The sequence below is a fragment of the Palaemon carinicauda genome, chromosome 45 (assembly GCF_036898095.1).
Source record: "Palaemon carinicauda isolate YSFRI2023 chromosome 45, ASM3689809v2, whole genome shotgun sequence".
NCBI lineage: Eukaryota > Metazoa > Arthropoda > Malacostraca > Decapoda > Palaemonidae > Palaemon > Palaemon carinicauda.
Window position 1 is genome coordinate 10,575,550 of NC_090769.1, and position 21,863 is coordinate 10,597,412.

Genomic DNA, 21,863 nt, shown 5'->3' on the forward strand with positions numbered 1-21,863 from the left:
ATCTGAAGCCTGGCGTAATGATTCGTAGGGAGGTCTCTTAAGAGACCTGAGAACTCGAACCACGTTCCATGGAGGAGGTCTCACTTCCGACTGAGGGCAGGTAAGTTCATAACTTCGTATGAGTAGGGAAAGTTCCAGCGAGGAAGAAATGTCCATTCCTTTGAGCCTGAAGGCTAGACTTAAGGCTGAGCGATAGCCTTTCACCGCCGAGACTGAAAGGCGCATTTCTTCCCGCAAATACACGAAGAACTCCGCTATTGCTGGAATAGTGGCATCGAGTGGAGAGATACCCATTCTACGACACCAACCACAGAAGACTCTCCACTTTGCCTGGTAGACAGATGAGGATGACTTTCGCAGATGTCCAGACATCCTGACTGCAACTTGTTGCGAAAATCCTCTCTCTTTGAGGAGATGCTGTATAGTCTCCAGGCGTGAAGTCGTAGCGAAGCTACGACTTTGTGGAAGATGTTGGCATGTGGTTGTTTGAGTAGCTCGTGACGCGGAGGGAGTTCTCTCAAAGTTCCATTAGGAGTTGCAGAAGGTCCAGAAACCATTCCGCGTGATGCCATAGCGGAGCTATAATTGACCGATATTCTGGTCTTGTTGAGCACCCTCCTCATCAGACAGAACGGGGGGAAAGGCGTACACGTCGATGTTGTTCCACCGTTGTTGGAAGGCATCTTGCCAGAGTGCCTTGGGATCCGGGACTGGGGAGCAGTACAGCGGAAGCTTGAAGTTCAACGCTGTAGCGAACAGATCCACAGTCGGGGAACCCCACAAAGTCAGGACTTTGTTGGCTACTAGATGATCCAAAGACCACTAGGTACTCACTATCTGAGACGCTCTGCTCAGACTGTCGGCGGGCACATTCCTCTTGCCTGGAATGAAACGTGCCGATAGTGGAATCGAGTGGACTTCGGTCCATCTCAGTATCTACTGCGAGATGCGATAGCTTCTTTGAAAAGGTACCTCCTTGCTTGTTGATGTAAGCCACTACCGTGGTGCTGCAGCTCATCACCACCACAGAGTGACCCGCCAGGTATTGTTGGAACTGTTGAAGGGCTAGGAATACGGCCTTCATTTCTAGCAGATTTATATGGAGGCACTTTTCTGATTCTGACCACAGGCCTGAGGTCCTGTGTTGCAGAACGTGGGCCCTCCACCCTTTCTTTGAGGCGTCCGAAAACAGCATCAAATCCAGGGGGAGGACGAGAAGATCCACTCCTCTTCGTAGGTTCTCGTCTGTCACCCACCACTGGAGGTCCGTCTGTTCCGCAGGACCCGCCATTGGAGGGATCTCATCCTGAGGCGACCGTTGGGAACTAGACGACCCAAAGATGAGAGGTGACCGAGGAGACGTAACCACGATTGGGCTGGAAGTTCTTCTCGTCTGAGGAAAGGGCTTGCGACCCTCCTCAGCCTTGCTATCCTGTCGTCTGATGGGAAGGCTTTGTGGAGATTGGTGTCTATGATCATGCCTAGATATACCAGTCTTTGAGTGGGAAGCAGAGAGGACTTCTCAAGATTTACCATGATCCCCAGATCTTGGCAAAGTCCCAGAAGTTTGTCTTGGTGTCGAAGAAGGGCTGACTCCGAGTCTGCTAGGATCAGCCAGTCGTCCAGATAACGAAGGAGACGGATGCCGATCCTGTGTGCCCAAGACGATATTAGGGTGAACACTCTGGTGAAAACCTGTGGTGCTGTGGAGACCGAAACACAGCACCTTGAACTGGTAAACCTTGTTGCCTAGGCTGAATCTTAAGTACTTCCTTGAAGACGGATGGACTGGGATCTGGAAGTACTCGTCCTTCAGGTCCAATGTACACATGGTCTTGCGGTCTCACTGCAAGTCTGACCGTGTCTGCGGTCTCCATGCTGAACGGAGTTTGCTTGACAAACTTGTTCAAAGGTGAGAGGTCGATGACTGGTCTCCAGCCTCCAGACGCCTTCTTTACAAGAAAGAGTCGACTGAAGAAGCCTGAAGACCCGCCGAGGACCTCTTGGAGAGCGCCCTTCTTCAACATGGTCTGAACTTCTGCCCGAAGGGCTTCCCCCATGCCGATCCCATGGCAAGGGAGCTCAACGACACTGGATTCGCTGTCAGGGGAGGTAGAGATGTTGTGAACGGGACGCGATATCCCTGACTGATTATGGAAATCGTCCAGGAATCGGGCCCGAGTTGCTGCCACCTGTTTGCGCAACTTTGTAGGCATCCCCCCACTGGTGGACATGCAGGGGGACTGCCAATCCTAGCGTTTGCAGCCTCGGCCGCTCCCTCTAGGATTCTTCCCTCCCCTGGAGGACTTTTTGCCTTTCTTGTCCTTGACAGGAAAGGGCTTAGACACTGTCGTCTTTGCTGCAGCTGCCGGTTTCGTGGTCTTGGTAGGACGTGGCTGCTGGGGTGCTGGAGGTTTATAGGGCTTCGATGTCAGAGCCCTATGTAGGAGAGAGTCCTGGTTGGACTTCCTCCACCTCTCAGCGGCCTGCTCCACGTCCTTAGGCTCAAACAAGTTCTTCCCCATAACGGAAGAATGCCTGAGCCTGCTGATCTCGGTATTGGGGACCTTTTATAGAACCTCTCAGACACCGCATCTCGACGTTTCAAGATGGTGTTAGCCCACAAGTTCGAGACTTGGTGGGCTAGAAACTCGATCGTGTGAGTGCCCGAGAGTAAAAAGGTCTCCATAGCCTTCCTGGTACTTTCTTTGGACAAATCCACTGAACGTAACAGGATGACTAGGGTCCCTAGCCAGATATCCAGCCACGAAATGGCCTGCATGGCACACTTCGCCACCTTCTCCTGGCTAAGGATCTCCGAAGCCGAGAACGAGACCTGTCAGTTGGAGAGTCTCTTTAGAGGGACTCTCCTGGTAAGCTCTTCCAATGAATGGTGAAGGGGAAGAGCCAAACTAGTCTCCTCAACGAAGTCGAAGTACCTCCTCTGTTGGACAAGAGGAGGTGGGAGGAGTTTGTTGCCGGCGCTGGATCGGCTGGAGGAGGCAAGCTCGGAGAGCTGGACTTCGACCTTGTCTATGGCACTCTTGACCCCTTGAGACCAGGGCAAAGCCGCACTGGCCTTCGAGGGTTTTTGAGTACCAAAGACTCGGTCCAAGACCGTGTCTTTGCCCTCACGAGGAGGAATCTCTGGATCAGCAAACCCATTGAGATTCCTCATAAGGGTCAGAACCTGCCAGAACGCATGTTCTGATTCCTGCAGCTCTCCTCCTGTAGGGCTAGCAGCGAAGTCTCCTGTCCCCAAAGGCTCTTCTTGGGGGGACTCGTGGACGTTTTCCGAGTGCTTGGCTGGCTCTGGTCTAAGCCTTGATGACGACTTCGGTACAGTCTTGGAGTCCTTCGACTCCCTCCTGAGAGGGATGCAGGACTCCAACAACGACGGTGGGAGGCTCTTCTCCACCCCTACCCGAGAAGACTTTCCAGCGCGAGGTGGGGTTTCCCTCATTGGTGCGATGGGGGAACGCCTCACCTCACGTGACTCCCCTGAGGACGGGAAGTCTTCATCCGAAGGGGAGGGAGAGAAAGTCTGGGGGGCTGAGGAGGCCTTCCTCAATGACTTACGAGGAGTCAGCTTCGCCCTCGGAGAAGTTACCACATTCGAAACTCCTCTCTTCCTCTTCAGGGGAGTAGAAGCTGCCAAGGATTTGTGGCCCAGTTCAGAGAGAACAGGCTTAAACACCTGCATGACCGCTCTGACCAGTGTCCCAAATAAAGGCTGCTGGCTGACGGCTGTGCTGTCAGATACTCCCTCTGGAGGGAAAGGGATCGAACGATCCCTAGGAGGAGTTACCAAGGGGGGGGGGGTTCGCCTGAAACAAAGATGATGGAGAAGAAATGTACCTGGAACTTTCTGGAACCTTCCCCCCTGCCGGCGAGCGCGCTGGTCTGCGCTTGCGGGGGGGGGGGGGGAATGGGACGATGATGACCTTGCCGCCCGTTGTCCTGCAGTCTCGCGCGTGGGGGGAGGTTGATGATCGCGCTGGGAAGCATGCTGGCGCTCGCGCAATGAGAAATGCCCTGGGTCGCGCGCGGGCGACTGTTGGTGCGCGCGGGCGACTGTTGGTGCGCGCGGGCGACTGTTGGTGCGCGCGGGCGACTGTTGGTGCGCGCGGGCGACTGTTGGTGCGCGCGGGCGACTGTTGGTGCGCGCGGGCGACTGTTGGTGCGCGCGGGCGACTGTTGGTGCGCGCGGGCGACTGTTGGTGCGCGCGGGCGACTGTTGGTGCGCGCGGGCGACTGTTGGTGCGCGCGGGCGACTGTTGGCACGCGTGCGAGGGGGATGGCGAGGGTGCGCGCGTGCGAGGGGGATGGAGAGGGTGCGCGCGTGCAAGGGGGATGGAGAGGGTGCGCGCGTGCGAGGGGGATGGCGAGGGTGCGCGCGGGAGAGCGATGCCGAGGGTGCGCGCGGGCAAGCGATGGCGCGCAGGGGCGTGAGCTGAAGAAAGCAGAGGGTGTGCAGAAGGAAGGGTGCGCAGAAGGAAGGGTGCGCGCGTGGGCGCGCAGGATCCAGCTGAAGAGCCCGTGTGGGCGATGATACCGTTGGGAGCACGCGAGCAGGAGACACATCCCTTGCGCACGGGTGCGCATGACTGCGCACATCAGGCTGTGGGAGATGGGCGTGGGCTCGCGTGCGCAACCTCGCGGGCGCGAGTGGGAGAATGCGTGCGAAGGCACGCTGGCGAGGGATGGCGCGCAGGAGAACAAAGGCGCATTGGCGAGCGCTGACGAGCAGGGTAAGAAATTAACTTCCCTACTGTGCCCAGATCAGAAGATCGTGGGCGCGCAGGAGATCGTTGGCGCGCAGGAGAGCGCTGGCGCGCAGTAGCGCGCTTTAACAGGAACCTCCTCCGTAGATGAGCGCTGGCGCGCAGGTGAGCACTGGCGCGTAAGGGACATTATGTGCCATCTTGCACATACGCCCTTGTTGCCCAGAAGGGACAGTTACCTGTTTTACAACAGGATGTGTTGGCGCCCACAGCGCGTCAGCAGCCAGGAACGGCGACAGCAGGTCAGCAGGTCTGACGGGTGGAAGGTCGACGTGTCTTTTGTAAGGACGACCTTCCACCGAAGGGGATCGCGAATGATCTGCAGGGAGGTCCAGGGTTGTAGCTGGGAGAGTCGGACAACGATGGCGAGGTTCCTCTGCGGCCGACTGCGGAGACGATGAACCGAAGAGGCACCACCTCACAACCTTGTGAGGTGAAGGAAGGCCTTTACGGCGAAGAGGAAGGCGGGCTTTACGTCTTATGCACCCTCTGGGGGCTGTGGGATCAGCGGGCTGACCATCAGCAGTCCTACGAAGAGAGGTCTCTGTGAGTGAACTCCCCCGAGGGGGAGAATCACCGGCAGGAGAGACAGTTGGACTTAGTTCCTCCCTCGAAGGATGAGCAGAGGGAGGAACTAAGCCTTCAGCTACAACAGGTTGATCAGGAGCAGAGGTCTGAGGTACCGCATCGGAAGCCTCTGCCACCACAACGTCGACGATAGACAGAGGATCAAGTTCTGCCAAAGTCGGCGATTGTTTGACAGCGGCCCCCAACCGGATCATGTCAAACAAGGCTTCCTTGGAGGGTGAACCCTCAAGCCCCAAGGAAGACCAACTGAAATCAATCATTATTAGACATATAAAGATTTAAATCCTTCCACGGGGGAGGAGGAGGAGCTGCCTCGCTACGGGAGGCAACTCCCTCTCCCGAACCCCGAGATCAGGCAACAGAACTATGGCCTACGCTAACCACTTGACAGTTTCTCGGAAGAAACCGATCGAGCGGGAGCTTCGGAGGAGGTTTGGGCAACGGAAGATGAGCCCTTGGGATTTTCTCCTTTCAAAGAAACCTTCGAAGGAGAAATATCCCGTTTGGACTTCTTCCGTCGCCGAGAGAACCTCTCCCACTGGGAGGTAGACCACTCCCTACACTCACCACACTTATTATTTCTATCACACCGCTGGCCCCTACAATAAGGACAAAGGGTGTGAGGGTCCGTATCGACCGATGATATAAACGTGCCACAAGGGCGGTCAGGTAATCCAGGACACTTTCGCATGATAGCAGAGGCCAACTTCAAACACACCTGTAAAAGGAAAAGCAAAAAGCATTAAATGGCTGTCAGAAAGGCGAGGGTGAAAGCGGACACGTCCGACTACCACCCGAGCCGAGAGCAAAGTGAGCTCAAGCACAGGTGTGTGTGTGTGTGTGTGTGGGGGGGGGGGGGGGGTGTTAGCAAGCTTCCCTCCCTACCCCCCCCCCCCCCCCCGCTAACTAGCGGTGGGGTAGTAAACCCTCGTTAAAAATTCTAATGGCTCGTCATTTCAGCTACGCCGAAAGTAATAACCCCCCATTAAATACCGTGGTTTGTATGTCAGTTACGGAACAAATGTTGTAGTTACTGTTAACTTCAAAACAGTTTACTTGGAAAGAGAAGACACCATAGGTTCAGAACAACCAAAGTTGCTGCTGTGGAGACAGTTAAAACGGTCCAACCAACCTCAGTACATTGTAATGGGAGTTCTGGGACAAGTCCAGAGAATTCTTAAAAGAAAAGCAGTGCTGAGGGCCCGAAGGGTTAGAAGCAACCCTGGCTTATGAGCGGGAAAAGGATAAAATAGATCCTCTGATAAGACTGCCTCTGTACAGTGAGGAAAACACAGTCTTGACTCCAGGGTTCTATGTACAGGAACAGAGGACTTTCGATGCCTTGATGGGAGATATCTCCCAAAGAGAAAAGTCAACTCGAATAAGATTAACGATAAAGGGGTCACTACTCAATAAACTAGGGGGAGGTGAGGGAGATCTATGCATTTCTAAATAATCAGGGACCAAAGACACTGGGAGCGCAGCGATCGTAGCCAAGGGATCACTAGGCACAAGATCAATCTTTGATAAATTGTCATTATGGCTATTGTCCTCCATACTGAAGCCTCGGAAGGCTCTAGATATGAAGGAGCAGGAAGGAGGATATCTTTTAATGCAGAAAAGAGCTTACGCTTCTCACCATCACTAGAAGAAGACAAGAAAGGAGAGCACTCCCTCTTAGCTTGTGTGCACGGCATAGCACGTACAATGAAAAGCACACTTACTTGACTGGCTGCTTTTCTAGTCATATACAGCAGGGGAACCCTATTTTCTACAGGACCTCCATGGTTATTTTACCACGTTCGTTCAAAAGCATTCAAGATTTCACACAGCATGATGCTAGTTTATTGTCAAATCCACACTGTCGAAGCCCTTTGAGAACAAGAATGTCTTCAGTTTCCTCTTGAAAGCCTTAATATCTTCAGTCTTTCGAATGACCAGTGGAAGCTAATTGTATGGTCTCGGGGCTACATATTTAAAGTCTTTAGAGCCTATAGTAGACATACATCTAGGTTTCAATAATTTGACAATTCTGTTTCTTTCCCTGCCTTCTCTTCTTGGGATGGGGCACTTTTATCAGTCTTGCTCCTCTGTTTATTATGTTTTGTAATTTCTTAAGTTGCACTTTTGGTAAATTGTAGTAGATGGAGTTACAGTAGTTAATACTGGTAATAACACAGTTTATCACAAGTTTCATTACAGAAAAATAATCCAGGAACTTCTTTATAAAAGTGGGTGATAAAGAAAAGACACAAAGCATTGAACACTATAAGTGGAAATCCAGTGTGGATTATGTCAGTCATGATCTTAGAGAGAAGAGGAAAGCCTCTTCTATTAACGGTGACCAGATGATGAGTAATGACTAACAGCAGCCATGTATAGCACTGCTCAGCAATGGGGTTGGTAGGGTAACCAATCATGTTGAAACACAGGCTTTTTTCTTTTATTATTGTCTGGTCCTAAAAATTGGAACTAGGAGTAACCCATTCTTAAGTTTGTATCCACGTAGGAATAAAAATTGCAATATGAATTTAATTTTTGCATTTCATATTCAATGGTAAGCGATATGAAGTTGGAAATAAAGAAAGGTGAAACTACGTAAGTTGAATACGGTATTACTTAAAAAGGAAGAAACAAAAACTTCAAGAAATACAGTACAAGAATTCTTTTCCCTTAACAGAACAATAACCCTTGTTCCTTGTGGTAGGATGACCATGATCTTACCTCTTCCTTGTGGAGTTATTTCTTTCACTAGGTCATCAACAGTAATTTGCTGCAATCCTCTTTGCCGCACAATATCTTTCGCATGCTCCTGAAAAGAATTACATTAAGTATTATGAATGTAGCATTCACAATTACAAATATATACACCTTTATAGCTGCCAAAAATACATTTCGTGAAAGCTGTAGTAAAGCACAGTACACTAAATCGCAATGGCTAGATGGTAAAACTATTACTGTTTCATGGAAGGAAATGGAAAACTATTTGAAGAATTTTCACAAAGAAAAAGAAACACCAATGAAAATAACTCTTAAAACCTTGAAGGCTATTATGACGAGTAAAGTACTGTGTATAAGAATTTTGATATTTTGGGTAGATGCTGCTCCACCATTCATAGATGTTTAATACTGTAAAGCTAAACTTTGCTTTTCTGACTATTATTATTACTACAAATTATTCGTTTAGGACATTTCCCCCATCCAATAAACCCCGGTTTCCCACTGGGGTCCCCCCTAATTGTCTTTATATATGGGGGTCCAAAAACTCATGAACGGTAGTTTGCCCCAATAATCAAGGTCAGAAATGCATAAAACACATGATAGCGAGTAGGGAAAAAACGTGACAAATTCGTAGATAATTTGTATTTTTCCTAACTATACAAACCTTAGCTATTTAATAGGGGTATTACTTTCGGCGTAGCTGAAATGACGAGCCATTAAATTTTAACGAGGGTTAACTACCCATACAGCTAGTTAGAGGGGGTAGGGGATGGTAGCTTGCTATCGCGCCCCCTCATGCACCTGTGATTTAGCTCACTTTGCTTGGAGGTAAGACTTCATGGGGGATAGGGCTGGCGGGTAAGTTTGCTTAAAGAGCTAAGGTTTGTTTAGTTAGGAAAAATACAAATTATCTACGAATTTGTCATTTGTTCCGTAACTGGAATACAAACCCCGCTATTTAATAAGGGTGACTCACCCATTAGGCAAGGTGGACGTCCCAGCCAATCTGGCTTTGGCTTTACCCGGGGGCTCCTTATCTGAGTATGTCAGTACTCGAAAATAAGGAGTCCCTGCACCTCGCTGAAACCTTGCTATGCAAGGTCAGCGGCCTACTCAAGCTGTGTGTTGAGGTATATAGAAGTGTGACTGTCCAGGTAAAGTTATTCAGAGTTCTTTAGAAGGAAAAACTGTGTAACTAGGACTTTCCCAATACCACCTCGTCAGGGTATGGGAACGCAACAGTATTAGTCTTAATACTAGGTACACAAGGGAGCATTGTTTACCTGCAGTGGTTTGAGATCAACTGTGCAGAGAACCCAGAATGCTGCTTTCCCCAAGAGAGGGGAGAATGAAGAAAAGAGTAAGGGCTAGTCAAAACTTTTCATTCACGCAGACTAAAACCGGGTAACAATGCCCTCAACCTTCTGCTACTTGTCCAATAAGGAGCTTGAGGTTTTAAATCAGCTGTTGTACAGCCACCACAGGACCGATAGAGAACGTATGGAGTCGTCTGTGGGTCACGTCTTGCAGGTAGTGGGATGTGAATGTGGTCTGACGATTCCACACCCCAGCTTGAAGAACCTGCGTTACTGAGAAGTTTCTCTTGAATGCCAGGGACGTAGCTACACCCCTGACATCATGAGCTCTGGGGCGACGTGAAGGAGGAGGGTCTGGATTCAATGCATGGTCTATGACCCTGCGAATCCATGTTTAGATGGTGTTGTTGGTGACCCCCCTCCTGGTCCTTCCTGTGCTGATGAATAGTGCAGGCACACGAGGCAAGGCTGCAGCTGTTCTCTTAGGATACAGCCTCAAACTCCTCACTGGGCAAAGTAAGAGATGGTCTGGGTCATCTGTTACAGTACGGAGACTAGAAATCCGGAAGGAGTCGAATCGTGGATCTGCTACTCCCGGGTTCTGAGTCTTAGCAATAAACTCAGGGACGAAGCTGAATGTTACCTCTCCCCATCCCCTTGAATGGGGGATGTTGTATGAGAGACCATGAAGTTCACAGACTCGTTCGGCCGAAACCAAAGCTAGCAGGAACACAGTCTTCCAAGTCAGATGGCGATCGGTTGCCTGGCGTAATGGTTCATAGGGAGGTCTCTTAAGAGGCCTGAGAACTCGAACCACGTTCCATGAGGGAGGTCTCACTTCTGACTGAGGGCAGGTAAGTTCATAACTCCGTAGAGTAAGGAAAGTTCTAGCGATAAAGAAATGTCCATTCCTTTCCGCCTGAAGGCGAGGCTTAAGGCTGAGCAATAGCCTTTTACTGCCGAGACTGACAGGCGCATTTCTTCACGCAAAATACACGAAGAACTCCGCTATTGCTGGAATAGTGGCATCGAGAGGAGAGATACCCCTTCCACGACACCAACCACAGAAGACTTCCCCTTTTGCCTGGTAGACTGCTGCTGATGACTTACGCAGGTATTCAGACATCCTAGTCGCAACTTGTTGCGAAAATCCTCTCTGAGAGAGGAGGTGCTGGATAGTCTCCAGGCGTGAAGTCGTAGTGAAGCTACGGCTTTGTGGAATATGTTGGCATGTGGTTGTTTTTGTAGATTGTGTCATGGAGGGAGTTCTCTTGGAGGCTCCGTTAGGAGCTGCAGAAGGTCCGCAAACCATTCTGCGTGATGCCATAGCGGAGCTATGAGGGTCATTGAAAGATTGACCGATGTTCTGGTCTTGTTGAGTACCCTCCACTTCAGGCAGAACGGAGGAAAGGCGTAAACGTCGATGCTGTCCCACCGTTGTTGGAATGCATCTTGCCAGAGAGCCTTGGGGTCTAGGAAACAATACAGCAAGAGCCTGAAGTTCAGGGCCGTTGCGAAGAGGTCCACAGTCGGAGAACCCCACAAAGTCAGGACTTTGTTGGCTACTAGATGATCCAAAGACCACTCAGCACTCACTATCTCACATGCTCTGCTCAGGTTGTCGGCGAGCACATTCCTTTCGCCTGGAATGAAGAGTGCCGATAGTGATATTGAGTGGATTTCGGCCCATCTCTGTATCTCTACTGCTAGATGGGATAGCTGTTGTGAAAAAGTACAGTGAACCCTCGCTACTTCGCGGTTCGACCATCGCGGATTCACCACTTCGCGGATTATTTTCATAACCCATGTATATACATATATCGCGGATTTTCCAGAAATATCGAAAATACCGCGATGTGACCGATGGTGCGAGATTGGAGAAAGTAAGGAAAATTGAATCGTGATTGATTTTCAATATAAATGAAACTTTGAGGAGCAACAAAGATATCATTTGTTTTAGAGAGAGAGAGAGAGAGAGAGAGAGAGAGAGAGAGAGAGAGAGAGAGAGAGAGAGAGAGTTTAAATGTAATAAACAAAAAAATTTGATAGGTTATAACACATTGGTGCTTATGTAATATCAACTGTATACTGTAGACGGTTTGAATAAGTTAAGAAATGGTATAAATGATACTTTGTTAGTGTATTCGTACACACTCAAGAGCGGCAGCTAGATGACAGCTGATCTAATCACAGCCAAAAGTAAAAAAAAAAAGAAGGCAACAATACTCGATTTTTAAAACAAACCCGAAATTTAAAAACAAAAGTACATGCTTTCTTAATGTGCAATTAACTATTTAAAGAGTGGCAATTTTCTAGAATAAAATTATATTTCCCAAAAAATAGTGGTTTGCTGATGAAATCGGATGCCGTATTTTTAGCTATGATTGAAATGGATGTAGACTCGGTCTAATTATTTCGTTTCGTATTTAATTGACACTAAGAAAACTAATTTTAGTTTCTTCATCTAAATGTAAGTATTGTATAACACGAAGAGAGAGAGAGAGAGAGAGAGAGAGAGAGAGAGAGATCAGCTGTTGTACTCAAATGGCGTGTTTTTGTTTCGTGAGAATTTCATCGCCACGACTTTAACAACAACATACTGTACTGAACTTTACAGTATTATACAGACTACTGTAATATGATAAAGTAAAATATTTGTAATCTATTTTATATGAAATGGGGCTATTTTTTTTTTGTTTAAAATTTACATTTACGTATGTAAAACAACTCTCTCTCTCTCTCTCTCTCTCTCTCTCTCTCTCTCTCTCTCTCTCGTAGATTGTTTTCCTGCTCTGCTACGTATGTATGATTTTATATAGATACAGTAAATAATATTTGTAATAACATATTTTATTAAAGCTTTTACTGTAATATCATTATTTATCACTTTCATCATGCACGTTAAATTCCTTAGTTTGTTTACTGAGGGTACTTTATGACGCCGTCGTTTCAGGCGGCGTCATAAAGAAAAACATTTAATTTGGAAGTCCTAAGAAAAATTAATTAAAACATTAGTAATAACCAAATCAACATACTGTACTGAATAATCAATATAATCGATGCAGAAACAAACCTATACACAGATGTGTAAATGCGTTTGATTCTTCATTATAATCAGAGATAAACGTAAACAAAACATTGGTTGCCATTTTTTATCGGTTTAGGAAACGCATGATATAAAGTCGCCCTAAATATTTGTGCCTGTTTTAGTTTAGGGTACGTTAGTACATGCATTAAGTGTTCTGTACATTAAAGGGTAGTTTGTTAACAGTACTACGTACAAGGGAAGGTTTTAAAAGTCTGAATATACAAGTTAAATAAATAGGTAAATATGTTGTCACTACTTCGCGGATTTTCACCTATCGCAGCCGGGTCTGGAACCTATCTACCGCGATAAACGAGGGTTCACTGTACCTCCTTGCTTGTTGATGCAAGCCACTACTGTGGTGTCGTCTCATCACCACCACTGAGTGGCCCGCCAGGAACTGTTGAAGGGGCAGAAAGACGGCCTTCATCTCTAGCAGATTTATGTGGAGGTATTATTCTGACTCTGGCCAGAGGCCTAAGGTCGTGTGGTGCAGCACGTGGGGCCCCCACCCTTTTTTTTGAAGCGTCTGAGAACAGCATCAAATCCGGGGGAAGGACGAGAAGATCCACTCCTTTTTGTAGGTTCTCGTCTACCACCCACCACTGGAGGTCTGTCAGTTTCGCTGATCCCACGCGGATCCGGATGTCCGGGGCATCGCGAGTCTGATTCCACTGGGACTTGAGTTGCCACTGGAGGGATCTCATCCTGAGGCGACCATTGGGAACTAGACGGGCCAGCGATGAAAGGTGACCGAGGAGACGTAACCACGTTTAGGCTGGAAGTTCTTCTCGTCTGAGAAAAGGTCTTGCGCACTGGAATGCATTTGAGGGGAGGGGAATGGGGCAATGGTGACCTTGTCGAGTGTAGTTCCTGCGCTTGTGCCTATTGGTGCGCGTGCACGAGAATATTGACGCGCGTGCGCAGGTGAAAATTGGCGCGCAGGCGAGTGGTGGCACGTGTGCGCGGGAGACACCTAGCGCACAGGAGAGCGCAGATGTCCAAGAGAGCGCTGGATTGCGCATGTTGTTTCACCAGTAGAGAGATGGCGCGCAGGAACTTGTTGACGCGCGAGAGCGTGCTGGTGAGTACTGGCGAGCGAGAGCGTGCTGGTGCGCAGGAGAGAATTGACGCGCAGACTGGGGCACGGGAGAGCGCTGGCGCGCAAGAGGTAATTGGCACGCAGGAGAGCGCTGGCCCGCAGTTGAGTGTTGACACACAGGAGAGCGCTGGCGCTTAGGAGATTGTGGCCGCGTAGGTGCAGGGTGCGCAGAAGATTGCTAATGCGCAGGAGATCGTGGGCGCGCAGGAGAGCGCTGACGCGCAGCAGCGCGCTGGCGCGTGGTGACCCTGGGCATGTGAGCGCAGGGTGCACAGGTGAACGTCGGCACAGGAGAACGGTAGCGAGCAGGCGCATGATCTTGCTGCCATCTATAAGGGCGTGCCGAAGCGCTGAAGAGTGCTGATGTCCTGTAGGTTGGCGAGCTGCAGGGCGATGGCGCGCAGCTGCGCACTTTGATAGAACCTCAAGAAGCTTTACCGGTGACAGGAACGGAGATGGAAGGTCGGCAGGTCTGAAGGGTGGATGGTCAGGAACTGGGATGTGCCCTTTTTAAGGGTGAGCATTCACCGAAGGGGATTGCGAACGATCCGCAGAGAGGTAAAGGACAGCAGTCACAGGACTGGTAGCAGGAGCAGTGACGATCGATGGTTGAAAGTCCGATGACTGCAACGGAGGCTCCTCTACAGGGGACGACTGCGACGACTATGAACAGAAGGGGCACCTCTTCACCGAAGGTGATGGGAGACCTCTAAGGCGAAGTGGAGGGCGAACTTTCCGACGAAGGCGCCCTCTGGAGGCCGTTGAATTACCAAGCTGACCGTGCGCCGCAGCAGCCCTCTGAACAGGAGTCTCAATAAGTAAACTCCCCGAGGGAGAGAAACACTTGCAGGAGAGACAGACGTAGGACTTAGTTTCCCCCTCGAAGGATGTTCAGGAACGGGGGAAACTAAGTCGGCAGCAACCACAGGAGAGTCTGGAGGGGTAGAGGAGTTGGATGAGATCGCATGTGACACCTGACACTACGACGTCGACGAGAGTCAAAGGATCACCTCCGACGGCGAGGATGACTGTTGAACAGAAACACCCATGCGGATGAACTGTATCAAAGCTTCCTTGGAGGGAAGATCCATAAGCCCCAAGGAAGACCAAATCTGCTAAAGGGGGGTTAGTGACAAGGCCTCACCCAAGGGCAGTGGTGGGGCCGCTTCACTAGGGGAAGCAACACCATATCTCGAGAACCAGGGTTGGCCGACATTAACTTGGTCTATGCTACTACTCGACAGTCTCTCGTAAGAGGCCGAATGAGTAAGAGCTTTGGAGGAGGGTCGGGAGACAGAAGAAGAGGCCTTGGGTTTTTCTCCCTTCAAAGGAGAAATATCCCGCTTGGACTTCTTCTTCCGCTGTCGCTCAAACCTCTCCCACTGGGAGGAAGACCACTCCCTAAACTCATTACACTTATTTGCACTATCACACCGTTGACCTCTGCATACAGGACAAATAGTGTGAGGATCAGTCTCCACTGCCGACATAAACGTTCCACGAGAGCGGCCGTAGAGTCCAGGGCAGGTGCGCATGGTCGCACAAGTTAACTTCACAAACAGACACTATGAGTAAAAGAAAAAGCAAAAGTCATTAATGGCTGCCAATATTCGGCAAGGATGAAGAGCGACAATGTCCATTCTCTATCCGAGACGAAAGCAAAGTGAGCTCAATCACAGGTGTGTGAGAGGGGGCGGTAGCAAGCTACCCTCCCCTAACCCCGTTAACTAGCGGTATGGGTAGTTAACCCCTGTTAAAACTTAATAGCTCACCATTTCAGCCAAGCCGAAAGTAATACCACTATTAAATAGCGTGGTTTGTATTCCAGTTACGGAACATATATGGTTCATGTATTTGGCTAGAAATTAAAGTATCATATATTTACCAAAAACTGAAAATTGCTCTTAAAAATTAATCATACAAAGTTTTAATTAGGAACCTCCGAATCGGGGGAGAACGTGTAATAGCAGCCACCTATATATATGACGGCCGATTAAGAATACGGCAGTGTAAGGAGGTCGCAGAGGTGTTAGGGGTCCCATTCACGCACCACACTACCTGCAGGTCTCCGACTTGGGGCGGAGCTTGATTGGCCGGACGGCCGAAATTGTACCCATACATTACGCAGGCGGCCTGAGTGAAATCAGGTTAGTATACTCTGGGCCAGCAATGGGGATGGTGTTATCAGAGAGGGAGCTGCAGATTCTAGCTCTTTGTATTGTAGCTTACGAGAAACGTAAGCAGCCGAGGAGGAAAAGGGTTTGGATGAAGGAATGGCTAGCAAAAAGAGAAGTACTATCACACACAAACCTGTTGTCACATTCAGTATGGGAGCCTCATGATTTATCTAATTATCTACGAATGGATGACTCTACATTTCATAAGCTTTTAGACTTTGTGGCACAACATATAGAGAGGAGAGACACTTGCCTGAGCTGTGCTATATCTAGGGTTACCAGATTTCAAGATAAGCAATCCGAGACACTCTTCAATCTCTCAACTCTCAGCCTATAATATTTATATCTAAATAAATTTATACACATATAGTATATACAAACACCCAGATCAACATATAAAAATCTAGAGAAGTATTGAAAAACATCAAGTATGAAAAAAAAAAAAAACTAGGAAAATTAATATTTAATGTAAATTACAAGTAAGAAACTAAAGAAAACGAGACAAACTTGGAAATGTAGTAATCAATATTTATGAAACGAATCAATTTTTTCATATGAAAAACATGTCTGTAAAATTCTTTGCAATGAAAACTTATATTTCATTTACACTGTAAGATTTACATCTACAGGTATAGTTGACACATCTAACTTATTCCTCTGGTCTGCCCCTTGAGCAGTCATCATAGAACCACATTTGCATTATGAGCAGGAATATTGAATAGATATTCACACAAAATGGATATCTCAGAATACTGTTCCTTGAAGTCTAACAGCTGAAGGATGGAAAACCATATTTCATGACACATCTTGGTCATTCATTCATCACGCTTGTTCTGCATTTGTTGATCAAGGAGGATTTCAATAGTTGACCACAGGCAAAAAAGCATGTCGTCGTCAATTTTTACTTCGTCGTCTTTTAACACTAGACAAGAAGATTGTATCTGTTCCCATACTGGAGGTACATCTAATAACATCCATGAAAAGACATCAAAACTTTTTAAATCAAACCATTGTTCTCTAGTCTTGGGTAGTGCCATAGCCTCTGTCCATGTTCTTCCACTGTGTTGGATTAGAGATCTCTTGATTGAGGGTACACACGGGCACACTATTCTACCTGGTTTCTCTTGTTATTTTGAAGTTTATATCCACTTATTATTTTCAAGTTTTTATAGTTTATATATAAAAGATTTATTTCAATGTTGTTATTGGTCTTAAACTTCTTGTAGTTTTTCTTTATTTCCATTCCTCACTGGGCTATTTTCCCTTTTAGAGCCATTGGGATTATAGCATCTTGCTTTTCCAACTAGGGTTGTAGCTTAGCTAGTAATAATAATAATAATAATAGTAATAATAATAGTAATAATAACAATAGTGGTAGTAGTACATTTGTACAATTGTTTTAATTGAATGATGGCAAACAGTATAAAAGGCCAGGGCTACTTCTGCTGCTATTATCTTATTTTCTCTATCTGTGTTTTTCTTGATAATGAAGTTTGTTGTGTTTTTCGTGACCATAAAGTTTGTTATTTTATCATCTTTTGAAGTCAAGGGAATGCTTTCTGTGAGCTTTGCCGAATCAATGTGTCTTGCGATATTCTTCCCACAATGTTCAATACTAAAATTGTAATGGCATAAACCACATGTAGCTTCAAAGCAATTCTTAACTTGTTTGATAAATGTCCACTCACTGGAATATTCATCACGAAATTTACACAAACGTTTTGACAGCTTGGGCTGGATACAATTAGTTTTAAAGAGGAAAAAAGTAGGCTGTAGCAAGCAGTAATGGCACTCTGGTATGGAGGGTCAAAATGAAATGTCACCGTATGTTACCACTCAATAGTCAGCACTCACCTGGTGCCAACCAATTTAATAAGTTGCAAATGCGTTTGGCTGCTTTATGTAAACACAGTAAACCTTTAGTCCTTTAGTAACATGTTTTCGTTATTCAATTAATATTTTCATCATCGTAAATTTAAGAAAGAATCAATATTTTACGTTATATCATGAGGTAAGGATTTTAATGTTAATAATTTTTCTACTTATTTATATATATTTTTTATGATGAACTAAATGCGGGACAAAAGGGTATATCGTGAGGGTCTAGTCTGGGACACAGGACAAAAGGATCAAATTCGGGACGTCTGACAACCCTAGCTATATCACCAAGGGATAGACTTGTATACATCAATGAATTCGTTCCAAAAATTTTTATCTATCCAGATGTCTGACATGGTGCATGCCTACTAAATGGATTCTTCTACTGCGGCTTTTAACCATAGACTGAGGAAAGACACCTCACATACATTCAGGCCTGCTCGAACCAGGGTTAAAAGAATACTGGGTTAGACCATCTCTGAGTTACTGCGCACCTTCGTAACGTCACTGGCAAGTGACTGTAGAAGAAAACAAGTTTTAGGGTCACTATAGTAGGGGTTTCCCCCATAGCACACTTTTCTTTCTTTCATGACTGCAGAAAATAACTTTTTGCTTAATCTTCAGGTACTTTATTATTTGAAAATTAGAAAATCCATATGTCCTTTTAAATGCCCTCCTGCATTTTTAATCCATGCCAGGTGTCTCTCACAATGTAAAAATGATAGAACCTTGCGTTTGTTTTTCTTTTAATACCTATTCCAGTTTTTTCAAAATAACCAATGTTCTATTCTTATGAATAAATTGCTTATTAGAGACTATTTTGATTTACAGGTTTGTGGTTTTAAATCAAACAGAATATGACATGTTATATGATTTCTAGAAAATCCTGCAACAAGTTTAATGTATTGAAAACTAAAGCCATTTCTGTTGCAGCTCCTGATCTCTAGGAAATTAATTTAATTTCACATTTTGGTCTTCCTTTCTCCTTTGACTTGATCTGCAGCCATACAATGAACAAGTAGCCATGACTCCTCAGGACCCAGAGGATTAAAGAGGATTTATCCAGATTAACCAGGTGGATGAAGACCGCTTGGTCAAGAGAGCTTGAGTTCTTATTGTTCTCCTGAGTAGAGTCAAATACATACTGATGACTTTTCTTAATCTGAACCCTAACCAATGCAGCCACTCTGCGACATGAGCGAGATTGTTATTATTTTGGTCAGAAGCGGGCTAACCCGGTATTCTTTCAACCCTGGATCGAACAGGTCTTGAGCTGTCCAGTCGCGTGTGAGTTTGAACCTTACGAATACAGTTGAACCACGCTCACAACGTTCTCAACTGAAGGCTGCAACCGAGCGTGAATGGGGGCCCTTATCCCCCAGTTAGGTAAGTAGGTAAGGACACAGCTTATAGGCTAGGTTAGGGGGGGGGATTTATATGAGTTAGTGTCCATTTTGGAGCCTTTGTTGGGACAGAGTGAAAAACCACATTTTACAGACACAAGAACATCACCTAATCGAATGTTTCCTACCTAGCCTTACCTAACCTAACCTAGGAGCCGTATCCTTAGACTGCCGTAACACACGCGGGAGGAACTGGCCGATAATATACGAAAGCTCCAAGAACCGTTTACAAGTAGTAATATAATGCTATCACGAGGAGCTAAAATCTGGACAATAAGGGTGTCTCAGAAGTTTCAATGGGGGACAGAGGACAAAATGATAAAATCCAGGGAACAGGACATGTCCCGGAAAAAACGGGAGGTCTGGTAAACCTTAACTAGGCCTATGTTGGTTGCTTACCTTCAGTTCATCTCTCCATCCACATTCTGTCAACCGTTGTCTCAACATATCTTTCAGACGTTCCTTTTCTCCAGTCTCTATAAGCTTCTGGTTCAATGAGTTCTTAATTTCGGTGTTTCTGTCCGTCATTGTTGCAATTAAAACACAAAAGAACTTCAAAACCAGTTGGATGTGTATAAGTTTATGTTTACTTTTCCTGGAATCCGGTCTTCACTTAAGACCGCGTAGAGCTTTGCCTCGAGTCATAGCCTTTGTAACGGAACCATAATGTGTATGGGTGTTATCTTTCTTTTGTTTAGGTTTCACTTTACCAATGTTTTTTAAAGTTCATTTAGTATTTATCTTCTTGTTTTTCACTATTTTCTGATATTTATATATTTAAATGTGATTTCTTCATTTTATATACCAAATAGTAGTTAACTTATTATCGGGTATTGTTTCTTGTCTGGGTATGGCTTCATTGGCAAATGCAATTTTTTTTTTATTTTCAGTATTTAGAGGTTTGCACATTTGTAGTCTATAATAAGAGGTGCATTTGAGTTTTTTCTTTCTCTTTACCAAAGTTGCATTTTGACATTTCTTCCTCCACTGCAGATCTAGAATTGGTTCGTAGTCTAAAAAAGCATCATCTGTAGAAAAGTACATGTTGATAAGGAATATTGAAATTGAATCCCTGATATTGGTAGATGATATTGTTTCCAACAGAAAGGAAAAGTGAGTAGAATTTGATCTAAGTAACTGTCATAGCTTGAAGATTCTAAAAAAGTTCCCATATGTAACTTACCAATCCCAAGAAAGTTGAAAAATACTAAATATACCACCACCGTAGACTGTTAAAATTGATAAGATATTATCCCAGACGATTTCAATGTAGAATGGGATGAAATTAAAACTTAAGACTTGTTTATAGTTACAGGCAAAAGTACCCTTTCCAAATTGAGTACAGATTAAGCTTAGAAGCTTTTATGTATCAATTAATTATTAAAGAGCTCGCAAACTTATTTTGCGGAGTGGGCAGTAGTATAGGAACTATATCTTGTTCGTTTTTTACAAACATTTTCTTCTCTTAAAAGTTGTTTTCAATTATGGTAAAATTGTAACGTTTTATCTTTTTCATATGTTGTTGACTCCGATGGTTTCATTACTTTATTTAGATCTTTAACGTTAAGGCGGCTCCGTTTTTTTTTCTTTTTTTCATTGTTTTATGCCTATTTTTTTTTCGAACATATCTAAATAGATAAGTTCAGCAAAGTATTTCCGTTGTCTTTCATGATATATTTCACATAGTTGATTTTTTTTTTATATCTCTGGTGTAGTAACAGGAGGATCCTTGCAACTTCGTATCTTCTTATGTTCAACCCACAACTATTCCACTATTTCAGTACAGTCGGCATCAAAACAAATGCAACATATTTCAGAGGATTTCGATCAAAATTCACGAACTAGCAACTAAAATAAATCATAATAGTTTTTGATATGACGCTATAAAAGTAACTTAAGATTACTGTACATTAGGACAATGGTCACATAATATATATATATATATATATATATATATATATATATATATATATATATATATATATATATATATATATATATAAATCTTAAAAGATGCAGTAGGGAAATTTCAAAAGTAAGAAAAATTGTATGTACCTTTAAACAATATATTTTATGCAAATACTAGTTAATTATGGAAGTAAAAGGGACTATGATTTGTCATGAACTTTGTCATATTAGAAGCAATTATAATGGCTGTTAAGAGAGAGATTGAGGTTGTCCATAGTTCGACGTTTGTTTTGCAAGTCTGAATCCCAGTACGCTGTTGCCAACGAAGAACCAAAAAGACTTGTATCATACGCAGATATTCATAAAATTTGTCGTCCTACAAACGAGACTGACAATATAAATTGTAAAATTATCTTATTTCCCCTCTGTTTATTGAAATCGTGAATACAAACTTTATTGTGTAATCTATTGTTCAGTTTAACACAAAGATTTTCAATCAGAAGTAATTTCCTACTCAAACGCAATGTGTCATGTTTGCGAGGAAGGTTATTTTCAACTGCTAAGAGTGACCAGGCAAGAAAGATGTGGCGTTTCTGGTCTGGCCATGCATCATTTTGCCGCTGTCCTGCCGGACAAGTCGTGCCTCTACCTCTACGCTCGCTGCGTTCGATGCGGCTGAAGCCTAAGGAAACATAAGGTGAGAGGGTTCCTCCAAGTTATGAGGGTGCTGTTGACGAATTACTCGGATTCACAAGATATTTTGTTCAAACACTCTTGTTAAGATTTTTCATCATATTTCTATTTTTATACATACAACAATGATATTCAAGATCCATTTTATTACAAATGATTGTATTGAGTTTTTTTCCACAAAATTTGCTATTTTTTAAGTCAAAATTTA

At 45.3% G+C, this 21,863-nt stretch overlaps 1 protein-coding gene across 1 annotated transcript in view; it reads right to left on the bottom strand.

Annotated features, from left to right (window-relative positions):
- Positions 1–19,671, bottom strand: part of LOC137634983 (transcription and mRNA export factor ENY2-like) — a 32,582-nt gene extending 12,911 nt beyond the window's left edge. The window contains exons 1-2 of the mRNA XM_068367584.1: positions 19,454–19,671; positions 8,097–8,184 (exon numbers count right to left, since the gene is read on the bottom strand). Of these exons, the coding sequence (XP_068223685.1) occupies positions 8,097–8,184; positions 19,454–19,582 (217 nt within the window). The 5' untranslated portion in view covers positions 19,583–19,671. The remainder of the gene's footprint in view (positions 1–8,096; positions 8,185–19,453) is intronic.
- Positions 19,672–21,863: the final 2,192 nt, after the last annotated feature.